This window comes from Lentinula edodes (assembly GCF_021015755.1).
Source record: "Lentinula edodes strain Le(Bin) 0899 ss11 chromosome Unknown C8R40scaffold_13, whole genome shotgun sequence".
Classification (NCBI taxonomy): Eukaryota; Fungi; Basidiomycota; class Agaricomycetes; order Agaricales; family Omphalotaceae; genus Lentinula; species Lentinula edodes.
This window is the reverse complement of record NW_025764319.1, coordinates 162,998-178,688: the sequence shown is the minus strand read 5'-3', so window position 1 is coordinate 178,688 and position 15,691 is coordinate 162,998. Positions and strand designations below refer to the sequence as shown.

The 15,691-nt window shown below is 45.2% G+C and overlaps 10 protein-coding genes across 10 annotated transcripts; 5 read left to right on the top strand and 5 right to left on the bottom strand.

Annotated features, from left to right (window-relative positions):
- Window positions 1–50: 50 nt before the first annotated feature.
- Window positions 51–2,177, bottom strand: C8R40DRAFT_1160142 (DNA polymerase alpha/epsilon subunit B-domain-containing protein; the record flags this gene model as incomplete). The annotated part of the gene is made up of 11 exons (XM_046229973.1): window positions 51–188; window positions 241–351; window positions 403–716; window positions 771–990; window positions 1,042–1,099; window positions 1,150–1,277; window positions 1,331–1,465; window positions 1,526–1,676; window positions 1,726–1,900; window positions 1,950–2,088; window positions 2,145–2,177. 11 exons carry the CDS (start codon window positions 2,175–2,177, stop codon window positions 51–53), a joined length of 1,602 nt encoding a protein of 533 aa, XP_046087381.1.
- Window positions 2,178–2,342: 165 nt separating this feature from the next.
- Window positions 2,343–3,830, top strand: C8R40DRAFT_1160141 (uncharacterized protein; the record flags this gene model as incomplete). The annotated part of the gene is made up of 8 exons (XM_046229972.1): window positions 2,343–2,403; window positions 2,453–2,964; window positions 3,019–3,223; window positions 3,252–3,340; window positions 3,392–3,467; window positions 3,517–3,548; window positions 3,597–3,705; window positions 3,760–3,830. The coding sequence occupies 8 exons, from the start codon at window positions 2,343–2,345 to the stop codon at window positions 3,828–3,830; spliced, it is 1,155 nt and encodes a 384-aa protein (XP_046087380.1).
- Window positions 3,831–3,953: 123 nt separating this feature from the next.
- Window positions 3,954–4,478, bottom strand: C8R40DRAFT_1042409 (uncharacterized protein; the record flags this gene model as incomplete). The annotated part of the gene is made up of 3 exons (XM_046224080.1): window positions 3,954–4,149; window positions 4,208–4,346; window positions 4,400–4,478. The coding sequence occupies 3 exons, from the start codon at window positions 4,476–4,478 to the stop codon at window positions 3,954–3,956; spliced, it is 414 nt and encodes a 137-aa protein (XP_046087379.1).
- Window positions 4,479–4,505: 27 nt separating this feature from the next.
- On the bottom strand, window positions 4,506–6,275 carry C8R40DRAFT_1099174 (uncharacterized protein). Its single transcript, XM_046227846.1, has 8 exons — window positions 6,148–6,275; window positions 6,040–6,086; window positions 5,911–5,982; window positions 5,656–5,855; window positions 5,316–5,597; window positions 5,136–5,266; window positions 4,870–5,086; window positions 4,506–4,806 (listed from the first exon to the last, which is right to left on the bottom strand). The coding sequence occupies exons 1-8, from the start codon at window positions 6,201–6,203 to the stop codon at window positions 4,633–4,635; spliced, it is 1,179 nt and encodes a 392-aa protein (XP_046087378.1). The 5' UTR covers window positions 6,204–6,275; the 3' UTR covers window positions 4,506–4,632.
- A 574-nt stretch (window positions 6,276–6,849) lies between these two features.
- On the top strand, window positions 6,850–7,809 carry C8R40DRAFT_1099172 (histone-fold-containing protein). Its single transcript, XM_046227845.1, has 4 exons — window positions 6,850–7,053; window positions 7,108–7,223; window positions 7,278–7,408; window positions 7,464–7,809. The coding sequence occupies exons 1-4, from the start codon at window positions 6,903–6,905 to the stop codon at window positions 7,558–7,560; spliced, it is 495 nt and encodes a 164-aa protein (XP_046087377.1). The 5' UTR covers window positions 6,850–6,902; the 3' UTR covers window positions 7,561–7,809.
- A 395-nt stretch (window positions 7,810–8,204) lies between these two features.
- Window positions 8,205–9,128, top strand: C8R40DRAFT_1042571 (60Kd inner membrane protein-domain-containing protein; the record flags this gene model as incomplete). The annotated part of the gene is made up of 3 exons (XM_046224093.1): window positions 8,205–8,276; window positions 8,326–8,760; window positions 8,826–9,128. 3 exons carry the CDS (start codon window positions 8,205–8,207, stop codon window positions 9,126–9,128), a joined length of 810 nt encoding a protein of 269 aa, XP_046087376.1.
- Window positions 9,129–9,605: 477 nt separating this feature from the next.
- On the bottom strand, window positions 9,606–10,376 carry C8R40DRAFT_1169403 (60S ribosomal protein L6; the record flags this gene model as incomplete). Its single annotated transcript, XM_046231370.1, has 2 exons — window positions 9,606–9,857; window positions 9,912–10,376. 2 exons carry the CDS (start codon window positions 10,374–10,376, stop codon window positions 9,606–9,608), a joined length of 717 nt encoding a protein of 238 aa, XP_046087375.1.
- A 515-nt stretch (window positions 10,377–10,891) lies between these two features.
- On the top strand, window positions 10,892–11,866 carry C8R40DRAFT_1042817 (pyrimidine 5-nucleotidase; the record flags this gene model as incomplete). The annotated part of the gene is made up of 5 exons (XM_046224113.1): window positions 10,892–11,012; window positions 11,065–11,171; window positions 11,208–11,372; window positions 11,423–11,539; window positions 11,591–11,866. The coding sequence occupies 5 exons, from the start codon at window positions 10,892–10,894 to the stop codon at window positions 11,864–11,866; spliced, it is 786 nt and encodes a 261-aa protein (XP_046087374.1).
- Window positions 11,867–12,228: 362 nt separating this feature from the next.
- On the top strand, window positions 12,229–13,970 carry C8R40DRAFT_1169401 (longevity assurance proteins LAG1/LAC1; the record flags this gene model as incomplete). The annotated part of the gene is made up of 10 exons (XM_046231369.1): window positions 12,229–12,272; window positions 12,325–12,369; window positions 12,418–12,521; window positions 12,574–12,956; window positions 13,007–13,224; window positions 13,276–13,354; window positions 13,417–13,493; window positions 13,544–13,609; window positions 13,663–13,800; window positions 13,859–13,970. The coding sequence occupies 10 exons, from the start codon at window positions 12,229–12,231 to the stop codon at window positions 13,968–13,970; spliced, it is 1,266 nt and encodes a 421-aa protein (XP_046087373.1).
- A 457-nt stretch (window positions 13,971–14,427) lies between these two features.
- C8R40DRAFT_1068623 (Rtf2 RING-finger-domain-containing protein) lies at window positions 14,428–15,470 on the bottom strand (the record flags this gene model as incomplete). Its single annotated transcript, XM_046226029.1, has 4 exons — window positions 14,428–15,054; window positions 15,087–15,242; window positions 15,298–15,360; window positions 15,411–15,470. The coding sequence occupies 4 exons, from the start codon at window positions 15,468–15,470 to the stop codon at window positions 14,428–14,430; spliced, it is 906 nt and encodes a 301-aa protein (XP_046087372.1).
- Between the last annotated feature and the right edge of the window lie 221 nt (window positions 15,471–15,691).

Sequence of the window (15,691 nt, the reverse complement as noted above, 5' to 3'; positions counted from 1 at the left end):
ACTATATCGTGCAAGTTAGGTTCCGCCATGGCGTCCCACAATAAATCCACTTACCATTCCTCTGAATTAATTTCTGCAGGCTTATATGTGGAAAAAACAAACGAGCTGCCAACAAAGCTACCTGGGTTGAATACATGACACCCGGTATATGTTATTTTGTATCTGTCATATTTGTCTGCAAGGACCAGCTGGATGGCGTTGCTCAGAGTGGGGAACGAATCTCTAAATGTATATACATACCGCTGTTGGTAATGGATACAAACGAAGAGAATGATCGTACTCTGATAGAGTGGGCTGAACGTTGATTGTCAAAGGGCTTAGGTGCGCTTGATCTAAAATGGTTTGTACCAGCTATGGTGCGTTCAAGAAATGCGTCGCAAGCAGACGGAGGGAACAACTCACGAAGCGCTTCAGATCGTCACTATTGACGTCTGGTTTTATGCCGATACCCACCACATTTCTTAGCATTTTGGCCATGCAGTCTTCTCTGTATATGACGATCTCCTGGTCGAAAAACTTCATGCGACAAGGGTTTGACCCCAAATGGACTTTCGGAATTTTCGATCTTATGCGCGAAAGCAGACTAGACAATATCGGCTGTCGGGGCAAGATTGCGTTCAGCGTTAGGTCTAACGGCCCAGGTACCAGTACAAAATGTGTTGTACGTGTTATGGAAGTGTAAGAGGCAATGAGATCGGCCAGTGCGTCAAAATTATCTGCAATATCAAGGTGTTAACATTAGCATATGAATAAGATTCCTACAGAAAGACCTTGGTAGCGGTTTATATCTCGCGCATTGCCATGAGTGATGGATTCACTTGTGAAATTACCACACAGGACGATTACTTTTGGAATAAAATCATTCTCTACGCAATTATCTAGCATTTTCCTAATGCCGGGTAGGGTGAAGGGGTGATCCAGCCAGACGTCTGACAGGAAAAAAAAGTGTAGGTCCGAAAGTTCCTCTTGAACACGAACGGAAAGTTTTTCCTAAGAAAACATGTTAGCACAGTGAATCTCTTCCATAGGTTTAGTTCACACGTCATCTAGTAGAGATGTAGACGCCTTTCCAAGAAAGTCAATATGTCCATAGATTGACCTACAGTTCTGTTAGTTAATGTTCGACAAAAATAGAGTGTATTTGCATACCGTGCAGTCTGTCTAGACTCACAAGGAGGTTGACCAATGGCAATGATTTCCAGCTTGCTTTCATCTGTGTATTCTCCTTCAACGAGAGCAAAGCACCCCTCAGTGAAGAGGCCATCCCCTGGTCCATCCTGGGTCGAGTGTTGAAGGAAGATGCTTCATGGAACTCGCAAAACCTTCTTACCAATTGTGAGAAATCCAATTCGACGCTTCCATCAGTATCCTCTAGGACTAGCTTTCCTTCTTTGGAGCGAGCAAGCATTCCCAAGAGTAAGAACCGTTCGCCTGCTCTGCCCAGCAACTGTTTCGTCGATTTGAGCTGTACGGAGGGTTATAAGGTTATAATGGGCACGATACGCAACACAGGTCTGATGCTTACTGTGACAAGACGATCCCTGTCCCGCGAAGGAAGAGTCGAGGGTGCAAAATGTTCGTTCCGTAAGACACATTGCTTGATCACATTCAAGCGATCTCGGACCGCGGATACACGCGAATCAGCAGAGCCTGACATAGTAGGCGGGACGGCAGCTCTACGATGCAGTCGGTAAGGTTGAAATAATACGTCGAGTAGGTGATTACTTTTCAAATGTTCCACGTTCGATAGACCAATGCCAACTAGGCATTTCAAAGGCGTTGATGAAATGGAGATGACTGTCCGGGTCAAGAGCTTCTGCTTCTACTTGACTTTGACCTTGATCCTGAAGTCTTTCATAAACTTTCTGTAGGACTTCGATCGAGACCTTCATTGTTGCATCTTAGGACAAGATGAGTGTCAGCAGAGAGTCAAGTAATGGCTCACTTGCCATCCTGCTTGTTATATTCCTTGGCAAGAGTCTCGATCGACGACTCAACATCGATATCCTGGATTTCATGTGCATCCAAAATTTGCTCCAAGAAGTCCAAGGTGTCCGGCCCCAGGGAATTGCTGAATTTACGAAAGACCTTGGATCGTTACTCAGCGTCTCGCGTCCGAGCTCTGAGCACATACATATACATACCTTGAGAATGGTTCGCTGACGCGCATCTGACATTGCGTAAGTCTCTGAGCTGCAGGACCTGTAGTAAACGGAGAAGCTAGAAGGTGCGACGCGTCAAAGTCGTTGAACAAAGCAGGATCTGATTCTTGTGCAGGCAGATTTGCGCGTGACACAACGCGATTTCACGTGGCGAACACGAACTTCTTCCTTCCCTTTACGATGTTTCCTACCCTAGACGTAGAACTTCGTCCTGGTTTTGGCTTGGGTGCGTTTGAACTGGGTAAAAATCTTTTGCACGTCATTCAATGCAGCGTTTGAGTCCTTCGCAGGGGCTTCCCTCTGGAATATCATAAACATGATTCGTCAAATGCAGCACTTGTTCCCCCAGGTCGACATCAAGTACGATCCTGACGCCTCTTCCACCACACCAATCATTCTTCATCTTAGGCCACACCTTGACCTTTTATTCTCCGGCAAACATCAGCGATTGCGGACGATATGCGTCCGGAAGCTGAGGGATACAAGCCCTCCGGTGACGCTTCATTATAAGGGCAGTGTGCTTTCGTCTGCAGATGAGGTTCTCAGAAGAGTTGGTATCAGTCGAAACTTTGGCCCTACGTATCCTGGAGATGACTTGCGATATCCAGGAGTTTGGTTCAGTTTTGAAGAAGAGGGCATCGGCGAAGGTCGTAAGGGCAACGCACACAATGAAGATAGATTGCAGGAAGTGAAGCGAGTTCTTATCTCACAGAAAGAAGTCGACACGGAGCAAGGGGATGCTCTGGGTGAAGTTGCAGAATGTCCTATAATGAACAGTGATATTGCATTGGCAATCGTAAAGGTGTGTTGTGCAGATTTGTATCCAGTACTGTACCTAATATACTTTTGCGTAAAGGTGCATGATGGAGTGACATTACAATTCTACCCCTCAAACACAGCTTCACTACATGTCCGCATCGGTACTACAACTGCCCAAGATCTAGCTGTCTCTCTTGGTCGTCCCCTTCGCGTTCATTACAAAGAAGATGATCGAATGACAATACACTCTTCCCTTCAAGATGAATCTGATACTGGATGTGGGACAATTTTGAACACCCACTGTTTACTCACAATTTATATTCTCTCCAGATTTCTACAATTACTTCCAGCATGGAATAGATTTTTACATCTCAGGGAAGAATCATGTTGTCAAGAAGATTATCTTGCAATCGAACGTGGTAGGTTCGAGTCATTTCGAAGTCATACGCGGAGGTTTAATTGGGGGCTAGCCTGGATCACCACTTTTCCAGGTTTACAAGCGATGCAATTGGGAAATAGAAGGGAAACCAGAGGATGACGAAGATGGTGAAGACGACTGGACTCAGGATTTGAACTATGCTAACTACACTTTCAGACACCCCTCCGAGAAAGCGGTTCTATGACCGGGTGGGTGTTAGAAAACCAATATCTATTTGTCGACTCACAGCAGAACAGTTTGAGACCATTAGCCATTTCCTGAGTCCAAGAGAGCCTCCCCCGTCCATGTTGCTTGACCGTACCAATGACGAGGAGGACATCACGCTTCCCAGCGCAACAACGCGTCGTGAGCTTTCATTCAAGGGATTATTCTTAGGCTAACTCGTTCTCGTTATCGCAGTTTACGGATATGACGGTATTATTCTTGAAGTTTCCGAAGCATCTCAAGTCATATCTGTTACGCTCTTCTAAGTTCGGATCGTGATCTAGCATGGACTCCGGGTATACATTGTATTTTGTACATTCTCGCTGTATCATACTTATAAATAAATAAATCGAAATTATGGATATTGGAAAGAAGTACCTACGTTTGGTCTACAGATGAAGTCCTCCTGAATCGTCTTCTTCGATGGATCCAGGACCATTGTGATCCTCGCCGAAGTCGAAATCATGCAGAGGTGATTTCGCAGTCATTTGAGTACTAGTGTCAACATCGTAATGGGCACCTGAGCTGACACCTTTATCGGCCAATGCGAGCTTGAGAATGAGGATGCGCTCTTCCTGAGAACCTCTACATTATCTATCCAGCTCAGTGAAGGCACCACTACCGATCAAGCAGGGCTACGCACATGACTTCTTGATTCTCTTTGAAAGCTTGCACGATCTCCACGTCCACTGCTCCAGGCGATTCCGCTTCGTCGATGACTTCCTGAAGTGTCTCCTGTGTTTCGCGTAGACGTTTGATCGAGTATTGCAGCCTGGTTATTTCTGACTACGGAAATGAGATGTCTGGGCCTCAAAGATGGGATTGGTTGTTCGACCTTCAGAAATAGTAGATATGTCAAGAAGAATAGCCTCAGATAATGTGAAAGGTTGGTTGTAACGAGGTCGTAGCTCCATGTCAAGACACTGGCGCCTAAATTTCAGTTTCTCACCGCAGCAAGAAATTGAATGATCATAAAAGGCACTACTACTACGCATATAGATACAAAGCATTCCAAGACAGCAAAGAGTCCAGAGACACGTACAACGCTTCCTTTTCGAACCGTTTTCTTCAACTCAAAGCACTCATGAACAAACCCTCTTCGTCAGAGGCATCTTCCTCCTGCTCTAAAGCATCGATATTCACCGTAATAGTGCCTGGTGTAGTCTTACTAGGCCAGCGCTTTTCACGTTGAAGGTCAAGGGAATCACCACAAGCCATTTCTTTGCAAGCTTCGAGGGTATACTAGCAGAGAGTCATCAGACAATGGAATTATGCATTATGCAACAAGATAAAAGAGATGCTTACATGTGCGTCGTTGCCAGCATTGTGAAGGAACTCAGTCTTGATCTGAAGTTGGTTGCACACTTGCTCCAGACCTCGGTTTCTCGTCCCCTCGCCTTGTAGTCCGCCAAAAAGATCAGCAGTGTCCACAACGAATACTCCACTTTTGGGGGAAGGACCATCTGGTAAGGTGTACGACAAACCAGTCAGATCTGCCTCAACCATAGCGGATTTCATATAACTGTCAGCATATCAGTGGTGAACTCGAGAAATGAGGGGGAGAATTTTACTCAATGTCTTCTTTTGCATCGTGGAAAACCAAAAAGGTGTGGTCATTACGTCGGAGGTCACTCAGCATATTTTGGATGCGAGATTTGAACTCTTTTTTGGATACGACTTCGCTTTGACCCCATTTGTAGTTCTGTGAGAGATCGATAAATTCCGTAGCAGGTGCAGAAAACTAAGATTACCTTGCGATTTTCAGAAACATATGTTCCATTAGTATACTTCTGATTCTCGTTGACAATAATATGCCCTTCTTCTCGAATTTCCTGATTATCTTCCCAATGGATACGAGACCAACCAAATTCGGTCATAACTGTATGATCCCTCTCCCAAGATTCAAAGTCAATGGAGCACCAGATACCAATCTTGTTCTGCCATAGCTTCCGGACTGTTTCAAAGGATGAACGACGAAAAGTCAAAGGAGGATCATTAGATTTCTTGATGTTCTTATTGTTCTTCTCGATTTTCTATTTGATCATGAAGTAGAAGCAGATGTTATGAGGGTAATCACAACCTAAGTAGTACCTTAGTAGCAGTTTTGAGCTCCCCGCCTGTTTTGAACGCTTGAGGCGAGACGCCGCGAAGATCTTGCAAACGTAATAGGCAATCGGAATAAGGCAGACCGATTGGTTCCTTGGTTAAGCCGACTGCATGGAGCCAGTACCGCACATATTCTACTTGTTTGGATGAAAACATCAGACGTGTTTCACCCGATTTCAGAGTTCCTGACAGGATATGGAATGAGCAGAGAGATCGATAACATCGTGTATGTCGATTTACCGATATACAACTGGACGCCCTCGACTCCGTCAACGTGGAGTGGGTGCTGAGGACTGACAAGTGCATCATGCGCTACAGTATTGTAGGTAATTAGATCTATCTGGAAATAATGACCAAATATAAACGTACCCAATATGGCTTTGAGGACCTCTCCATCCTCGCCACACTGTTTGTGCCTGCACGAGAGATGAAGGTTCGATGAAGACTCTAAGGCCTTTTGAGAGATACATTGCTTACCACTCAAACCAAATGTCGGTGTAGCGATAATAGCCTGTAACAACGGGAACAACCATGTTCTTGTGGTGGTTAAGTGCAAAGAGCGAAGCCAAAAAACTGCGCACACGATGGCCTTGATATACTCAGCCTTACTGTGCATATTGCCTAATTCGGACTTCGTCAGATAATTCAATTACTTTCTAAAACTAGCCGCTGTTGCCGTCGTCGAGCCCTCCTCAGGCCTCAGGTGTGAATCATGACAAGTCTGAATCCATGTTTTTGTATAAACTATCCCTTCTTTAAAATCAAATGGAAGGAAACTCGACTAAGAGGTATCCAGACGTATCCTGAGGTATCACGATTCTATTGCTACAGTGTAATAGGATTACGCTGAATTTCAATTGAACTAACACATTGAACTGCGCGAGATACAGTCTTGCAAGCCAGATCGTTCACTCATGAGAACGCAAGAAGTGGCATAACGAAGAAATGAATGATGGAAGTTGAAGACAGTCGAAGAAGTTGGCGAAGATGGCGAATGGACACTAAGAGCCTTCGAGCTTCAAAGCTCCCATCTCTATTTCCATCGAAATAGAAATACACAGATCTCATTGGCGTTTGCAAGAACAGGGAAATTTTTACTCAGTGACCGGTTACTGATAGATAGACATAAAGTTATTGTTCAAATTGTTAGCGTCTAAACTTTATTGCCTAATCCGGCTTTGGACATCAGTCCACCATCCATTATTCTTCTTTCGCCTCAACTCTCGTGACAAATGGCTCAGACGGTGGGATCGAAACGCAAATCTCGTCCTTCGGGCGTCTCGGAAGCAGGCTCTCCTGCAAAAAAGTCGAAGACTAACACAGCCCGCAAGAGCACAGGAGGAAAAGCCCCTCGTCGATCTTCAACAACTGTTCGGCAAGACGGTACGATCTTACACCGAAAATGACACTTGATATATTCATTCAAGTTATCCTCAGACGAGCCACCGAAGAAAGGTCGAAGGTTTCGACCTGGTACGGTGGCATTGCGCGAGATTCGCAAGTATCAGAAGAGCACAGATCTGTTACTTCGGAAGCTACCTTTTTCGCGTCTGGTACGTGTCGTTTTGGTCTTGCTCGTTCCTAATTTTGAGTTCATGCTATTGCAGGTCCGAGAAATTGCCCAGGACATGACCACATCGACAAATGGTGAAATGTACGAACTCCGGTGGCAAAGTTCTGCTCTGCTGGCGTTGCAGGAGGCAACAGAGGCGTTCTTAGTGCATCTGTTCGAAGACGCGTGCGTGATGTATTGGATTGTGCATGTTAGTTTACTGAGATGTTCTTTGCCTTAGCAATCTCTGTGCATTGCATGCCAAACGGGTGACTATTATGCAACGCGACATTCAGCTTGCGCGACGCATAAGAGGACCTTGGGGTGGCGTTTCATGAACAATCCTTACGAATATTCTTTCATTACTCTCATTATTTGGCTACTTGTACTCGATTATTCAGGTGTTTTATTATGATGTAGCACGATCCCGCGATACCCTCTGAAACAACATTCCTTCCAGCGAAACCTCTTTATATGATATATATCCGATATGCTGCTTGACCTACTTAAAAGCAGAAAAAACTCGAATACGTCGGTTTTTTTACTCCAAACCAAACCAAATATGTAGTGTGATGAATTTTGCCGTGATCGTGATGTTCCAAGTCTCATGCTTCCCTCTCGTTCTCTTCGTTTGCGACCGTCATTATACTCATCTTTTAGATTCACACCAGTTCGGACGCCATCTCAAAAACGCCATTTTGTCCAAAACCTCAATGAAGGTTTTCTAGATCTTGCATTAGCCCTACCTTATCCTGCGCATTGGCCTGCATACTCCGCCACTATCATTCTACTGACCGTAGCCGTCAGAACTGCTTTGCTTCCGACCGTTTTCTGGGTATGCACCAACGTTGTTTATGGTCGAGTCTGCACGCTACAACCTCCTTCTAAACAGGCTACGAGGCGTCAATTCCGCTTTGAGAGAAATGTCCTCCCTGTTCTAAGGGAGTTGAAGCCCATTGTTATGCATGAGCAGGCTAACGCAATGCGCAAGGAGGGGTTGCTCGAAAATAAGGAGCTAAGAGCAGAGATTCACGCGAAGCGTTGTCACGATATTGTGCGTAACGACCGAGATTTTGTTTGGGCGAAGCTGACCATGATCGTAGATGCAAATGAAAAGCAAAGAACTAGTGAAGTTGCACAAGTGCAGACCCCTCACAACAGCTCTCATGCCTGTCATGGCTCAAGCACCTCTCTTTATCGTTATGACCATGGTATTCGCACGTCTCGCTGCAGATCCCACTTCTCCTTTTGACTCGGAGTCCTTTCTAACATTATCAACTTTGAACCATCCTGATCCTACGTTTACCATGCCTGTCGTGGTAGGCCTCCTTACAATGGCAAATGTTGAATCTAGCCATTGGGTCTTGAACCCCGCTGAGAAGGAGGCGTTGAAGGAGAAGGAGAAAAAGATGAAGGAGACTGTCGCAAAGAGTGGAGATAGATTGTCAATGGTGAAATTCAACCTGCAGAGTAATTTGAAAGACTCGATGCGTGTTCTCTCAATTCTCAGAATAGGTTTGGCCTCTATTGCTCCTGGGGTATGCCTTCGCAAATGCACAAGCAAAGGACCCGTTACTCATAACCCCTTCTTCTTTCATGGCAGGCAGTAACACTCTACTGGGTCACATCAGCAGCTTTCGGTCTCTTTCAAACATGGCTAGTTAATTCACTAGCTATGAAGAAGCGAAGAGAATTCCTTGCTACATCGACCCAGATCCCGACTCCAACCCCAACACCTCATGGGGCGGCTAGCACGCAAAAACAGAAACCGAGAGGAACATCCTCGGCGCAAGTCTCGCGAGCAGTTCCTGGCTCCGGCTCCGGCTCTGCTCTTGCCAACGTCCAAGTCAAATTGAAGGCCCCTTCACCTCCGCGGTCAGGTCAGAAACCACTGAAAGGGTCATGATCAAACAGTCAGTAAAAAATGAAGGTGAGTACAAGTGTTTTGTTTGCCTAAGCGGGATGACAATAAATGTGGTATGGAGGCAACCGCATTCACAACACCACTACTTTTGTGGTGGTGAGCCGGTAATCCAGTGAATTTCTCTTGATCTAATATGACCGCTGCAGTATTCATTCGTTATTTTTTGTACTGCGCTAATCGGATTTTCAACAGAAAATTACCCCATACTTACAGAGCACGCTACTGATACACTCACCAGCTGTGTTCCTTAAGTTATTACGAAGTCATTCCATGTCAGATGTTCAGACTCAGAGGGACATAAAATCTTTTTTGAGTATATTTTGCCTGACGATTTGACTTGAGTAACGCATATGCTGTGGCGCGAATAGAAGTTATAAAGAACGATTCATATGCAGTACAGAAGCATGTTATCATAAATCCTACGTCGTCCAAGCCACCTCCGTGAATCCCAACGCTAACTCAGAACGCCATCTGATGAGGATACTGACCCTTTGACAAACCCCACGTCGATCTGAGGTATTTGACAAGGTTCTCGGTCTTCTTGATGGCGGTGATGAGGGTAGAGTCAACCTCTTTCTGAAGAGCAGCTTTGGATGCAGGGAAAGCCTCCTTTTCCTTAGGTTTGCCTTCCTCGAAGAACTCCTCTTCTGCGGATTTAGCACCCTTGGAAGAAGGCTTGGCAAAGTAGGCATCGTTGAGTTCCTCAGAGAGCTGATATAGTATGATAAGCGATAAGCGCAAACATTGTATAACATACAAACGCACCTTGATACCCTCGAGCTCAACCTTAGTAGAGGTGGCGATAACATATGCCTGATTAACACGTCGCAGAGGAACACCGTTGACCTTGTAAGGCCCGGAAACCAACAGCAAACCGCTCTCCAACTGCTTCAAGAATACAACACGCTTCCCCCTGAATCGCCCGGCCAGTAAAATTAAGACAGTTCCAGGTGTTATCGAAGAACGAAGCTGGGGAGGTTTGGCAGTTTTACGACTCTTCTTTGGCTGGCGCACATCCTCTGCGGAGTAGAATCGAGGAGCTTTGGAGGTAGGAACAATACGTTTTTCACCGTTGTTGTTGCCACCAATGGTCTTTTCTACAGTCTCCGGAGTGGGCTCGACAGCAGGTTTTTCGGATTTTTTGAGACCCTTGTACAGACCGCGCTTAGCAGCGACTTGGGATCGGGAGAAACGCCCAACTCCGGGGACGAGTTCTTTACTTCTGGCCATCTAAACGGAAGGAGAGACGTTTAGCAGATCGCAATTTGGATAACGAGTGATATTACTTGAATCTTGAGGAGCCCGTTTACTTTGCCTTGACAAGCTACCAGCAACTGGATGTAGATTGTAGATAGTCATGTGACTGTATAGGTGGTTCCCACATATCTTTCTCACGATTACTCCCGCCATTCCTTAGCCTAAACCTGGCCTAAGCTAAACAATAATGAGTCGCAAGTTATGGCTGCATCATAGGAACGTACCATCAGGGTTTACCAAAACTTTGAGCGTGATCACCATGCCTCTGAGTACACCTTCAGCGCGTTTCTTTGCTCTATAGAAAATCAAGTAAGGAGTTGATCACTGTTATCTTATCATATTCCGAATTTCGGACGAGCCGTCACGAACGTTTCTGGAGTCTGGAGTCATTCATTGACACACTCTTGCTTCTATACCACGTCTACGCTCTTATCATCTACCAACAATGACTATTCAAGGTGACCCTCAGTCGACTTTATCCACGTCCAATGCCAAATCGAAACAGAGTTGTCATAGATGAACGTCAGATTACTGTCTTTTTCGATATTGACAACACTCTCTACTCGACAAGTGCAAAGATATCTCAAGCAATGGGTGTCAAGATACACGGTCAGTCCATCGTGATTTCAAAGCTTTACTTACAGCTAACAAATGACCAAAGATTATTTCGTCAAACTCGGATTGAGCGATGAAGAGGCATCCGATTTGCATCACAAGTATTACACCCAATACGGACTTGCACTAGCGGGACTTGTTCGACATCACGGCGTAGGCTCGTACTCCCCATAGAATCTTCCCTGTCAGCAATGCTCATTCATCTCCGCAGATCCATTAGACTTTGACCGTAACTGCGATCAGGCTTTGCCACTAGAAGAAATGATTTTTCCCAATCCTGTTCATCGAAAGCTACTCGAAGACATAGATCGCTCTCGGGTGCGTGTTTGGGCATTGACGAACGCGTATAAAGTGGTATGATTGTTCATCGAGAGTCATTGGAGTGCGACGCTCATTGTCCCTAGCACGCCGAACGCGTTTTGCGCATTTTAAATCTCCGGGATCTTGTAGAAGGAATAGTGTACTGCGACTATGAAGCAAAAGATTTGACAAGTAAACCTGAACCTGCATACTATCGCAAGGTCAGTGTTCACAAATTTCGATATGTCTGTATTCATCATATTTCACATTAGGCCATGTCTCTCGCGTCAGTCATAGATCCCTCGAAATGCTATTTTATCGATGACAACTGGCGCAATGTTCAAGCTGCCCAAAAGATTGGCTGGGCGCACTGTGTTCACTTCTGTGAACGGGGACTAGAGCACGTCGAGGGAGGCAAAGTAACCAAGATATCTTCGACGGCCAAGGCCAATGTGGATTCTAAGCAAGAAGAGCAACTAGACATCAAGGTCATCAGTGAATTAGAAGAGCTACGTGATGTTTGGCCAGAAATCTTCAAGTTGAACTGAGGAGAGAATGTCATTGAACGCCTTTCAGGGCAGTAAGGATGTTTCAACGTTCCAATAGTAATGGGATCATACAAACTACAGACATGTACATAGACGACACGGCATTGGACCTGCTGTGGTGGCATTAATTTTAAAAATCGAGTTCCTTATGAATATTCACCTCGTCGTTTTGGTTTCGTTCCGTTGGATTTACCATCTGCACCTCACGCGTTTTCTTTGCCTCCTCGATGGCAAATAGTTACCACATAAAAGTTACAGCAGTTTGGATTTTGACAAGTGTCTTGAAGAGTCAGCTTGAAGTCAATATATATACATAGTCTAAGTCTGGCAAGAATGGAATATTTGTCACTTGACCTCCTTTCATGGTTAACAAAAAGTCGTCCCTCACAATGCTCAGCCATATAGAGTACGTCCATATCCAACGTAATACTTGTGCTGAGCATCTACTCGTGCTGTAGGCAGGACCCAGCTCACCATCTCGCTGGTCCTTTCTTGCCACAAACGTTAGCCTTTCTCCATCTTGACGCTTCCAACTTATAGTTTTTCATCAGTCCTATAGGCTCTCTCACACCAGAGAGGAGCAATTCTCCCGATGTCAGACGACGACACCAACCGCGCGCTGTAAATCCTTTCCTCCGTTGGGCTGTAGTTCCAGGTGAATGTCGCGGGTGACCTGTGCAAATTTCGTATCTCACTGCTCTCTACAGTGGCCTCATTAAAGGTGCTCCTTGTACCAATCATCCTCTATGTCAACTGGCAGCTCGTATCTCCCATCCTCGCTCAGCTCATTCCCCAAGGAAACACCTACCTCTCCTCCGACTTTTTTAATCCATTCGCCCGATTCTTCCTCCTTTCACATCCTGTTCCTTCCTTGAACGAGGAGAGTCCACGCTACCAGAAAGGCTGGTCCGACCTCCTTTTCATCGCGTATTATGTGGTATTCTGGTCATTGATACGTCAAAGTCTATCTATCTACTTGCTAAAACCTATGGCGCGTTATTATGGTATTAAAAGGGAACAGAAACTGGACCGATTCGCAGAGCAGGGATATGCCGTGGTATACTTCGCTGTCATGGGTGCTTGGGGATATGTATGTTGCCTATGTTTATCCATTCACACTGTCTATTCATTATTTCGTAGCGCATTATGGGCCAACTTCCTACTTGGTGGTATCGTACCGAAGCATTTTGGATAGACTACCCCCACTGGGATATGAAGCCGGAACTAAAACGATACTATCTCATGCAGATGGCGTACTGGGTTCAGCAACTTTTGGTACTTGTCCTAGGCTTGGAGAAGCCACGTAAGGACTACTATGAACTTGTGGCTCATCATATTGTCACTATATGGCTCGTCGGGTGTGTTTTGACCCTGAGGGTTCAGAGAATCTCTTTTCATCTTTTTTATAGCTGGAGTTATCTCATCAACCTTACCCTCATCGGAAACGCCGTATACATGAGCATGGATATCCCAGACACGTTCCTAGCTGTAATTCGATTTCTCAGTATACTCTATCATTTCACTCACTATCAGCGGCGATTTCTCTGCAGTTTTCGAAAATACTCAATTACCTTCAGGCAGAACGCGCCAAAATCGTCTCTTTCGTTGTTTTCACCTTCGTCTGGACGTAAGTCACTCCTCCAGAGCCTCTATGTCATCAATACTCATTTTCAACAGATATTTCCGCCACATCCTCAATTTCTATATACTCTACTCAGTGTGGTTCGAGTATGATCTAACTCCGTAAGTAGCTCCACTCCTCAATCTCAATTACCGCTCCCATAACTCTTCTTCAGTGAATCATCGAAAGTATGGATATGGGCCGATGGAACCTACCTTAACTGGTGGATGAAATATCAGGTCTTTGCGCCGTTGCTTTTGCTTCAATTCTTGAACCTCTTCTGGTACTTCTTGATTATGCGTATTGCCTACCGGTGGGTACACATAATTGAATATTTGACACCTGCGACCATCTACTAACCTGTCATTCAGAGCAATGACTAGCAACGAGGTATCCGATGAACGTTCCGACGACGAGGATGATGGAGAAGCTGAGGATGATGAAGAGGACACAGTCGTTTCTCGTTCCAAAAAGGATGACTAACTCTCCGAAAATGCCTATCTACTCTTGCATTCGACACGCGAGGATTCTGGAAGGATCAAGCACGTTATACGATGGACAGAAAATATACACACACTGGACACACTTCCTAGGCCTATGGTATAAGGGATATTTCGTTTATTACTCACTATGCGTACATCACAAATCACAATGCTGCATGATCTCCATCCATTTGCCTGTGACATATTACCCTACTTTGACTAGCTTTGACGGGATACTAACTCGCAACGCAATTTAAGCACATCTTCACTTATACCAATTGACCCCATTACGCTAGGGCTGAAGGAAACGCCCGATTGCGACCTACATATCATTCCTGCTCAAAGCAACGAAGAGGTGATGAATTATATCAGCCGCCAGAAACGAACAATTACATCGAAGTGCATACTTATACAGAACACATTACAGCAATAGAAATATAAATACGTAACATTTTCTCTTACGCGTATCTCGTGAATGTTCCCCGCGTCATAAACGTCTCGTTTCTTGCTGGCTTTCCATCTCCATATAAGCTCTTAACTGCCTCGCTCATAGTTGCTTTCCTCTTTGCTTCCTCCATGGCAAGCGCCGCCCGACTGACTGCTGCTATCGATGGCTGCATGGGGGTCACAACTTTCTTCTTATTGGCAGGAGCTTCAGAATCGTCCACGGAAGAAGCATTCTTTCGCTTCTTTGACTTTCTCGTAGGTTCCTTTAACCGTTGCTGTTCCATCTTTTCCCGCATGTGCTCTTCTTCTTCCGGAAGTGGATTCAATACTACTATGTCATCCAGTCGGGAGAATTTGGTTGCGCATTGGGGACAAAGCTCCAATTCCTGCTCGTGAGATGTTGGTTCACCTTGTGCTAATAGTTTATTCTTCTCCTTGGGCGATGAAGAGGCGCTAACGACAGTCTTCAGACCAGCTTGTGAGAAGACGCAGCCACAAGTCGAAATATAGACAAAGGGTTGGACACCGTTCATCTCCTTCAAGTTGAGTGGACAAACGAAAGGTGACCGCAAAGTAAGATCGAGGGAAGTGGAAGGGGAAACGCTGGTGTTGGGAGTCAGCCTTAATGTCTTGACGTCCTAGAAGACATGAGTTCCGGGGGCTAACGGACGATGATAACGATGTGCAGCACCTTTAGAGACCGAATGTGTCCACATATCCTTTCCCCATCTCCATAAGCAGACTTGTCTATTAAATACTCCAAGATAGAGTCTTTGTTATATAGTTTGCCGAGAGCGCAAGACACTATAGGATCTTGAAGCGGTCGCTGGAAATATGGGAGTTCAAAATTCTAGCGTTCATAGTGTTAACGGATCACCAACTTTAGAAAGAGCACAGAAGAACCATCTTGCGCGAGTCTGGTTGGCTTTATCAGCTTGTTCTGCCTATCTTATGCGTCAAAACAGGTTCGTAGTTAGTAATATATTTTGTGTACCTTTGCTTTGGTCCGAACGAGGTCCCGACGATCCGGGATACTTCCACCATCATTACCCATGCTCAGAGATGTGTAGTTGTGGAAAGAATATGTACAAGCTGAGAGAACGACAGAAATCAACTTCAAGAAAATGGTTAAAAGACAAGGGTGAGCTTTTAGTAAGCGCTTATGTTGTGACATATGTATGTGAGCGCTTACTCCTTAAATAATAAAGGATTCAACTAAAACTAGGCTCCACTGTCGTGGACCACACCTTGTTTCGTGGTCACTGGTGGCCTGCT